The following is a 10,328-nucleotide window of genomic DNA, read 5'->3' as shown; positions in this document are numbered from 1 at the left end:
ATGACTCTGAACACGCAGCAAGGGGGCAAGGGCCCTGTGCGCAGACGGGCCAGCACCCCGGTCCCCCTCTCCCACCAGTCCCAGCCAGGGCTGCGTGGGCCGAGGCCTAACCCCATTGAGTCCCATCACCCTCCGCTTGGCTCCTCCTCCTCCTTCGAGCCTGGAGACAAAGCTCTAGCCGTGCCACACAGCAGCTGGTCATCGGACTCGGCCGACTCCGACAGCTCCTGGGAATCCTTGTATCGGGTGATGCTGCTGGGTGACCCTGGTGTGGGCAAGACCAGCTTGGTGAACCTCTTTGCTGGGATCCAAGAGCGGGACCTGCCGGAACAGCCGGGAGGTAGGGAGAGGTCCCTGCCCTGGGCTGTCAAACCAGCTGCTCTCGAGGGCCATGCGGTGTGCAGGTTGGGGAGTGGGCAGTGGGTCACAGCGTGAAGAAGCCCTGTGTAAACCCAGGCCAAGGGGCACAGTGGAGACGCTGCACTGACTGCTTGGGGGCAGGGCACAGCCCCTTCTTAGCAGTGAGGAGCGCGCTGCCGAATGTGGGGGACTTGCCTCCAGTGCCATTACCTATCTCTGTGGCTGGGCAGGGGGAAGTTAGCGGGGCACAGTGGTTCCCAAAAGCCAGCTGAGAGCCACCGGTGGCTCAGTTCTGATGTACCTACTGTAAGTAACACTGGGCGCCCCCTTGAAAACTGGGGCGGGGGCCTTAGCTGTGGATTTCAGTGGGTTTGAGATGGAAACATCGGAGGGACATTGTACTGACACGCATCAGGGTCAGCCACCTGGATACAGTTAATGCCAGTTGTCCAGCTGCCTGCTGGAGCCTAGGTGCCTTTTAGCCTCCCCACAAGCCAAAAAATAACCTGGCAAGGGGGGTGGCTGAGTCCTGAACCTGGGAAGAGCCATGAGATACCCCAGCACCTTCCCCCTCCTTCCAAGCACTAAAGCAGGAGAGTAGCCAGGCTTCTGCCAGGGCATCGCCCTGACCTCACCACTTTCCCACATCCTTCCATGGTGCTGGCTGGTTTGTAGCTTTAGTTCCTTGCTGAGAGGATCAGTTGCATTTTCCATGGCCTGCGTTGAACCCCACCACCTTGGGGTGCTGTCTCCTCCCAGCCTGGGCAGCCAGCAGACACTCCTTCTGTGGAGCTCAGCAGCACTGGGCCTCGGTGGCAGGCATTGCTGGGCACACGGAGTCTGGCTGACCAGGATGCATCTGGCTTGTTTCAGAGGACACCTACGAACGCACCCTATCGGTGGATGGGGAGGAGATGACGCTGCTGGTGATGGACACCTGGGAAACAGAGAGGCAGGTAAGGGAGCATGCATGGGGCGTGTCAATCACAGGGGCTGGCCATGGGGGTCACCTTTTCAATGAAGTCGGTTCTATTGCCAGACTGGAGCTATTTATTATTGGGTCTGTTGCTGTTGTGAATACACAATGAACTTGTATGAACATAAGAATGTCCCTACTGGGTCAGACCAAAGGTCCATCTAGCCCAGTATCCTGTCTTCTGACAGTGGCCAATGCCAGGTGCCCCAGAGGGAATGAACAGAACAGGGAATCATCAAGTGATCCATCCCCTGTCGCTCACTCCCAGCTTCTGGCAAACCGAGGCTAGGGCACCATCCCTGTCCATCCTGGCTAATAGCCATTGATGGGCCTATCCTCCATGAATTTATCTAGTTCTTTTTTGTACCTTGTTATAGTCTTGGCCTTCACAACATCCTCTGGCAAGGAGTTCCACAGGTTGACTGTGCGCTGTATGAAGAAATACTTCCTTTTATTTGTTTTAAACCTGCTGCCTATTAATTTCATTGGGTGACCCCTAGTTCTTGTGTTATGAGAAGGAGTAAACAACACTTCCTTATTTACTTTCTCCACACCAGGCATGATTTTACAGACCTCAATCATATCTCCCCTTAGCCATCTCTTTTCCAAGCTGAAAAGTCCCAATCTTATTCATCTCTCCTCATACAGAAGCTGTTCCGTACCCCTAATTTTTTGTTGCCTTTTTCTGAACCTTTTCCAATTCCAATATGTCTTTTTTGAGATGGGGCGACCGCATCTGCACGCAGTATTCAAGATGTGGGCGTACCATGGATTTATATAGAGGCAACATGATATTTTCTGTCCTATTATCTATGGCTGGCTGTGGTTTCCATGCCCACTTGCTCATGAGACAGAGCTGCAGGGACAGACCCTCCCGCTGGACCCTACATCTGCCAGACCCCTCTTTAGCTTTCTAGGGAGCTGCTCTTGCCATTGTGAGACATCCCCAGCAGACTGAGATGGGAGGCTGCAGCTGGGTCAGGGTCAGCAGCTAGTAAGGGGATGAGGGTGACTTCCCCAGTGAACAGCTGACTGGCTCATCAGGTGTCCAAGGGAGGATCTTAACACCCCCGGGAGCTGGAGGGGATTCCCCCTCCCCCCAGCTGGGGGGTTAACTGCTGTGGGAGGAAGCGAGGGTTTGAGTTCACTTCTCTTTCCAAAATGTGGCAACTTTAAACTCTGTTGGAGTGATTCCAGCCAGACACAACTCCCTGTCCCCCCAACTCCCCACAGAGTGTATGCTCCAAGCTAGGCACTTGGGGGCTGATTCTCCCACCTTCCCTCTGGCGTAGCTGCTGATGCGCCTGCAAAGGGGGTGCAGGCTGCTGCCAGGTCAGAACGGCTGTGCTGGCGTAAGAGCGGATGCGAGGTGGGCCCAAGATGTCACCAGGGAAGGTGGAGAGAAGGAGGGAAACGTGCCAGATCCTTAGGGCTGGGTGTGCTGGGGGGTGCTGGTGGTGCCGGGGTTCATTTGTCTCCTTGCCGTGCAAGAGCTGGGAAACGTGCAGGAGCCGACTGGGCGAACAACGGGTTAGGAAATGCAGCCTTTAAGGGGAATGCATTAGTAGGCAATAGTCGTGGTGCCCGGTGGCATCTCTGCCCCTCTGCCCCTGCTTGTGGGTGACTGGAGACTGACAGGAGCAAGATTCCCCTCTTCCAGCCCCACCCTGCTCTTTGCTTTCGATGAACAGCTGGGGGCGATGCTCGCCACCAACAGCAAGAGGGTCCTGAGCTTCACTGAAATGGCCTCTCCGCCTGCCGGTCTGGGACCCACCTGCACACTCCCCCCTCACCAGCTGCATCTTCAAGAAAATCCGTGGGGGCCATCTGGCCCCCAGCATCTCATGCAGCCCCTGCTCCCTGTGGCCAAGGACGCCGATGGTATCTGGGAAGGGATGGACTCGCTAGGCTAGTGGCCGTGCTCCCCACCTGACGTGGTACGAGCAGGGAACACCCTCTCCTCTTTTCCATTGTCCGCTCTGTCCAGAGCCCTGGGCGCGGATACCCCTTAGTGTCCTGCCCTTAAAATCCTGGAGGGGGCCGAGAGGAACAGAGGGGGCTCAGGGAATGGTTGCTAGGAGAAACACAGCACCTAACTTAGTGGGGACGAGAGCATTGGCATGGAGTGTGCATCAGTGGGACCCACCGAGCCCTGAATGAGCTGCAGGGAGTGGAGACTAAGGGAGAGGGGGAATGAGAGCCTGACCCAGACAAGGATGTGCGAGGTGGGGGAGGGGAAGGGGCAGGGATTCTGGTGAGACCCCCCACTAGCCTGGCCCAGTTGGGCCTACCTGCAGTGACTATGGCCAGGCTTTCCGTAGAGGGTCAGTGTTTTACTCGGGATACGATGAGAAATGCAGTTCTTTATCACTTTGGTTTTAGTGGACAAACAAAGGGTTAATTCCATGTTATTCCTGTGAACCCCGCTGTGCGCCTCTGGCCAGCTGCCTCCTGCAGTTCTAGGCCATGCGTTAGCTCTCTCCGCATCCAAGCTGTGCCAGGCCTGGGTGGTGGGTCACGCGGGGGTTGGGCCAGCCCTTTTTGCTTCTGGTTCACACGGGCTTGGCCTCCTGCTGAATGAAGCTTCCTAAACTCAAAGGCAAACTCTCCCCAAGGTGCTAAGTCTCGGGGTCCAAATCTTGCCAAAGCTTTCCAGGGCTCCCACCCAAGCCCTACATCTGCCTTGCTTTGGCTGGGGTCTCTTGTTTGCTCCACCCCGGGAGAACCTGAGAAGCGAACCTGAGAAGAGTTGCCCAGTTGGGGGGGGGTCCTCTCTCGGCAGGGGTCTGGCATGTGCAGCTTGTCCAGAAGCAATGGCATGACCACTCACTGGAAGAGCTTAGTGTCCTGTCAGAAACACCTGCGTCTTCTGCCCTGCCTCTAAAGCAGCAGATTGGCTGTAAAGTGGCGTTACTGGTTCTCAGGGCCCTCAGCCTGTTGGTCCTGGTAACAATTGCTGACCAGTATCTCTTCAGGTTGAGGTTTGCTCCCTTGTGTGTGAAGCCAGCTTCTGTTCCCGGCACTAGAAATAGCAGGCTGGTTCGTCATAGAATTTAGGACCACAACAGCGTGCAGAATGTGTGTGGATTAGCATGCCCAGTCTGTGCATCCAGCAATGGTCACTGTGCGTGCAAATTGGATGCGCCTTTTGCACAAGCAGTTGTGCGTCTAAACAGTCTGAAAATCTGGTCCTAAAGTTTTAAAGACTTTAATTTATTTCCACTCTCCCTGAATTGCATTTTTCTACCAAGTGCTGTTTCCCCTTGTGAGACGATACCGATTGTCAAGCTAATTTGTTTAGGGACATAGTGAACATCAACGTTGTGGCCGCCTAAGGCCTGGAACCCAATGCCCCTGAAATCTCCCCCCACCCCTCCACCTCGTCCTTCCCATTTAAAAAACCCGCATTAGAAGCTTGTGTTTTCTCCCAGGGGCCCTGGCCTAATGATAAGATTATCTAACTCTTAGGTGACATTTTTCATCAGTAGATCTCAAACCACATCACAGTTGTTAATGTATTTATCCTCACAACCCCCCGGTGAGGTGCTCTTAACCCCAGTGGACAGATGGGATGCAGAGGTGGGAAGTGACTTGCCCATGGTCACACAGGAAGTCTGTGGCACAGCAAGGAATTGAAGCCAGGCCTAACCACTGGACCATCCTTCAGTCCCTTCCCTTCCAGGCCCCCATTCCCTTGTAAATGGGCTCCCCTGCTCTTGCTGGCTGTTTGCAATTGGAAAGGGGATCATATTTCAGCCTGAGGCCCAGACCCCTGAGCACTGTGGCTGGGGCTTGGGGTTGTCTGAATACCCTGCTGATGAATTATTGGCCGTGGGGTGGTTTACAAGGGTGTCTCTGGCTGGGTTTGTTCCCCAGAGGGTGCTGCAGCCAGTGGTTTTGTTGTGGTTTTAAAGGCCTCTTCCTTCCCCGGCGTGGGATGGCGGGTCTCTCTGGGCCCCAAGAGCCCTGTTGGTGTTTGCAGGCACTGGGCTGCCACAGATGCATGGCTGGGCAGCCTGCGCGTTAGGGAGCGGAGCCCTGGGGCTGTAATTTGCAGCTGACACAGATTGAGGAGGAGACTGTGTCAAACACCCTCCCAAAGCCAGAATCTTTTAATCTGCGCGTTATTGACTGAGCCACATGTCGTCTGAGTGGCCAGAGGCTGCGGGAGCCTGGACTGCTGTCTGATGGGGACAGGCTGATGGCTCCACCTGCACTGGGGCTGGGATGCTGAATGGCTTCCCCTTCCCCCTCCCTGCCCTGTCCACAGCCCGGAGATTTGCACCCACTCTGGGGGCCCATTCCTTCCAAGGACTCAGACTAGTTCTGGCTGGCAGGGAGCAGCCTGGGGGCAGGCCTCATCCTTAGGTAAACCTTGAGCACGCCACCTGTTCCCCACTGATTGATGGGGCTGTTCAGCTGAGCCGTTACCCTGCCTGCTGGTTTGTCTCCTCTCCCCCACTCTTGGCCCCAGCCCACGGACTAGTGGGTACGTCGGGCGGCTGCACCCGCCCCTGCAGGGAGCAGCAAAGACTCGTACTGGTTTGTACGGTAGACAGCATTGCTGCGGAGAACAGGCCCTTATAGTGCAGACACTGGGGTGCCTTGTCTTGTACCCAACGCCCCCGGTGGCTGGCATCCTTGGTAAACATCAAGACCACCTGGAAGCTGGGGAGGATGCTTATTATACAAGTTCCCACCTCCTTTCCCATGAAGGGCAAGATGGAAATGCTTATTTGCACCCAGTGCTGCCAACAGTGGCAAGGATACAGAGGAGTGGGGCATTCCCAGTTCTTCCCCTGCCAAGTCACTAGCCCACTGACTCCATAGAGTCCCCGTCCTCAGATCTTTGCCAGGAGCCCCTAACCACTAGCTGGCCGTGGCTATTTGAAAGCCTGGGGGATGGATGGGGAAATGCCCTGGTGTGGGTCCAGTGCAGGCCAGGGGAGAGGGCGGAGCTCAGCGAAGCTAAGAAGCCATTGCAGAAAGCAGGGTCCCACCAGCGAGATTTGCCCAATGGCGACCAATGAGCAGAAAGTCCGGCGCGGGGAAGGCCAGAATCCTGTCGCCGGCTAATCTCTCATTGGTCAGACGTCGGGTTGAGGCGGGAGGGACAGCTGGGGTCCAGCAGTGCTGGCTGGTACTAACTTACTCTCACCACCTGAATTAACGCTTGTAAAGGAATCCTAGGAGTTGGCACCAGCCTTGGGCCTCCTCCTGAATGTCAGACACCTGCAGAAACGGGTAATGATCAAATCCCTGTAACTATCCCCCTGGGGCACATGGGGGGACATGTTTTTCTAGGGCCAGATCCTCAGCTCGTGTAAATCACCCCAGTGCCCCTGAGGTCCCAGGACGTCTGTCTATATGTGCCCAGATCAGTGAAGATGGGAAGGTTTTCACAGGCTGAGAAAAACCCTGAATGTCAGGGCAGGTTATAAATTTACAGCTCACTGGTCCTGAGCGGGAGGGGGCTCAGTGGGGTAAGATGCAGTGGCCGCGAAGCAGGAAGCGTACTGCCCAAGCACAGGTGTGGAGGGCTTACCAAGGCGAACAAGAGACTGAAGGGTGCCATGTCAGGCTTGTGGGAACGGCAGGAGAGCCTTGCTGGTCTCCCGTGCTGGGGGCGTGAGGGCGTGAATTAAAAACCAGCCCTGACGCCATCCTGCCAGAGGCAGATGCATGAGGCAACGGGCTGGCAGTTTGCTCCCAGCGGCCTGTGGACAGGTAGGTCTCTAGAGCCAAGGGGCTGTGGTTTGAGGAAACCAAACCAAAATCTTCAAGAGCCCTGGGGGGAAGGGAATGGTCCCACAGGATCCAGCCGGGGCTGACACACAGGCCTGGAGAGACACAAGCAAGGAGTGTTGTCTTGGCCGTCCCAGTCGTGTCTGAACATGAGCGAAGCGATTCCAAGTCCAGCGAGGAAGGGAGCAACTGGTAAAACGGCCTGGAGTGGCAGAGTAAATGTCTGGCAGCAGCGCACTGTGGGCAAGGGAAGGTGGGGCCTCCGGCATTGTTCTGTGGGTGCAGGCCCCTAAGGCCTGATCAGACACGGGGCCGACCCGTGAGAGTCACTACGCCTGCGTAAGATGCTAGCAAAGGTGAGCGGCAGTGTTTCCCAGGCACCGGAGGAGACGCCTACCCACGGCGCCAGGCAGGGAAGCCTCGGTCTCAGGAGTTCGCGTAGAATCGTTCTCGGAGCCCCCGCCACGCCGGGTGTCTGGAAGAGCCCGTGGCTGGGAGGCCAGGTGCTCAGTTCCCAGGTTTCTTTTCAGTTTCAGTTCACCAGGAATGAACTGATCCTGGTCCTCCAATACCTGCCATGAATGCAGGAACCGGCATGCCAGGACCAACACCCAGCCCCCGTATTGCTGAGTGCAGGAAGGGCACAGGGAGCCGCGCTCTCATGTCCCACGCCCTGGGCCAAGAGCTGAGTCGAAGCTTGTGGGACATACCACCCCATCCGCCCCCTCGCAGGCCCCGCCAGCTTGGGCTCCGTCGGGCACGTGGGCTTGCCGCCCTCACAACCACCCCGGACTTACTGCCTCTGAATCTAGGGGGGTGTCCACGCTGCAGTCCGTAGAGCGAGAGCAGCTCATGAATTAGCATCACGCGTGCGAGTGCGGTTAAAAATAGCAGCCCAGGTGTAAATGCAGACTCGCGCTCCTAGAAGGGGAGGACCGGAAGGGACCTTGAGCGGCCATAGCTTGGCTCCCCGGTGTGCACGTACGGCCCACGCTGAAGCCTGTGCCACTGTGCCTACACGGCTCTTTTCAGCAATGCCGGCACAGGTCTGACCCCTCAGGCTGCGATCCCAGACATCGACCTGCAGAATCCCCAGCCCAGGGCCTGAAGAGCAGAGTTTAGTAAGGGAGGCCGCCAGCCAGGCGGAAGGTGCAAGTTAAAGTAGCCCAGTCCTCGACTTCACCTGACGCTCCTCCCAGCTCCTCCGCGCGTAGGTTACCCCAGCGCTGGGACGCACAGGGGGTCTGAGCATGGGGAGCGTGACTTAGCCTGCTGGCCGCAGCACTGCTGCGTCTGGCCCACCGTCGGAGAGCGTGTGGACAGTGGCTGTGTGCCTCAACACCTCAGTAACACTGTCTTTCCCTGTGCAGCCCCAGGATGAGGAGAACTGGTTCCGCAATTACTGCCTGCAGGTGGGGAATGCCTATGTCATTGTCTACTCCATCACCGACAGGGTGAGTTTTGAAAGTGCCTCTGAGCTGAGAATCCAGCTGCGCCGGACCCGGCAAGCAGAGAACATCCCCATCATCCTGGTGGGGAACAAGACGGACCTGGTGCGGTGCCGGGAGGTCTCGGTGGAAGGTGAGTGAGCAGGGCCTATCGTCCCCACCCTGTGGGAGACCGTTCCCAGCCAGTTGTTCGCGGGCTGGGAACTGTGTGGGGGGGAGGCTTCTTGCCTGGCTTCTCCTGCTGCTGCTCCTCAGACCTAGCTGAGATGGCCAGCGAGAGATTGCTATGGTACCTGCTCAGCTGCTGAGCGTCCATCCAGGAGTGCCACTCTCTGTCCATCTGTTTAGTCCTCCACCAGCCATCTGTCCAGCCATCAAACCGCCCGTCCTGCTTTCTTTTAGCAGGCCATCCTGTCACCTCCTTCTCTGCCCTCCCCTGTACTCTGCCATCAATCCAGCCTTTCCAAGGCATCTCTCCCTGCAGCCATTAGCTCCTGCCCTGAGCGTCCGTCTCCCCTGGTGTGACCCACTCTTCGCCACTTCCCCTGTCCCGTGCCCTGTGTGCGGAAAGTGCCGCCTGGCTCTGCCTGGAGAGCGCCCTTTGTCCTGGCAGCCGACTCAGGTGGGGCTGGAACCCATTCTCTTTCCAGAGGGCCGGGCCTGCGCCGTGGTCTTCGATTGCAAGTTCATCGAGACGTCTGCCGCCCTCCAGCACAACGTGGCGGAGCTCTTCGAGGGGGTGGTGCGCCAGATCCGCCTGCGCCGGGACAGCAAGGAGGCCAACGAGAGGCGTATGTCCATCTACAAGCACAAGGAGAGCCTCACCAAGAAGGCCCGGCGCTTCCTGGACAGACTGGTCGCCAGGAACAACAAGAAGGTGGCTCTGAAAGTTCGCTCCAAGTCTTGCCATGACCTGTCTGTGCTCTGAGACCTGTCACAAAACGGGACGTTTCCTTCTCATGCAGAAAGGGATGTGGCCTCTTGTACCTCCCAAGAGGCTTTCTGCCATGTACATAGGGGTTTGTAAACTTTCTTCTCTGTTCGTGGCGTGTGGACAGGACCTTTCAGGGGAGAGACAAGACTCGTCTGGAGCAATAACCCAGGAGAGGGAACCGACTTCCTAACCAGAGCCTCAGAACCAAGGTGACACCAGCAACCAGAGAACACCCATGGGGAAGGACTCCTTGCATGGACTGAATGTCCTGCTCCCTGATAGTGCCTCCTGCCAGCCCTGCCACTTGCCTGGAGCCCTGCAAGAGGAGGTGGGCAGGGAGAAACTAGGGCAGGTCTCCAGGGTGCCAGCAGGCACCAGGAAATGTTCTAGTGTTTGCCCAGGAAGGGAGAGGGGAAGGAAGCTGCCCCAGAGGGAGGGATGGGGACTCTGGGAGAGAAGGTGGGGGGTTCCCGGGTGCCTAAGGGTAATGCAAGTCTGACTTTGCCAATGCCAGGGATGGGTTTGAGCAGGACACGTGGCTCATGCGGCAGGGGCAGAAAGGCCACCGGCTCTACAGGAGTCCACGATCACCAAGGTTGGAGGCTGCCTCTGAAGGCTACTGGGAGCCAGGAGCATAGCTGGCCCGTGATACCATGCGGACAGGCATTCTAGAAATCCCTGAGACAGGAAGGCCCTGAACTGGGGTGCAATGGTATGTCGGGGTGGGGGCTGGCAGCATTCTGCTGCCACCTCTGGGCATATTAACATCAGCATGGGCAGGGGAGAAGAGGGCAATGGAGAAGCATCTTCCTTGGATAGGAGTGTGGGGAGGCCAGACCCTGCCTGTCTCCTGGCCTGTGGGTGG

General features: G+C 57.3%; 1 protein-coding gene across 1 annotated transcript; it reads left to right on the top strand.

Annotated features, from left to right (window-relative positions):
* REM1 (RRAD and GEM like GTPase 1) lies at window positions 1-9,457 on the top strand. The gene is made up of 4 exons (XM_077832327.1): window positions 1-340; window positions 1,234-1,316; window positions 8,458-8,662; window positions 9,180-9,457. The coding sequence occupies exons 1-4, from the start codon at window positions 1-3 to the stop codon at window positions 9,455-9,457; spliced, it is 906 nt and encodes a 301-aa protein (XP_077688453.1).
* The last annotated feature ends 871 nt before the right edge of the window (window positions 9,458-10,328 follow it).

The sequence above is a fragment of the Eretmochelys imbricata genome, chromosome 13 (genome assembly GCF_965152235.1).
Source record: "Eretmochelys imbricata isolate rEreImb1 chromosome 13, rEreImb1.hap1, whole genome shotgun sequence".
Taxonomy (NCBI): Eukaryota; Metazoa; Chordata; order Testudines; family Cheloniidae; genus Eretmochelys; species Eretmochelys imbricata.
This window is presented reverse-complemented; position numbering and strand designations above follow the sequence as displayed.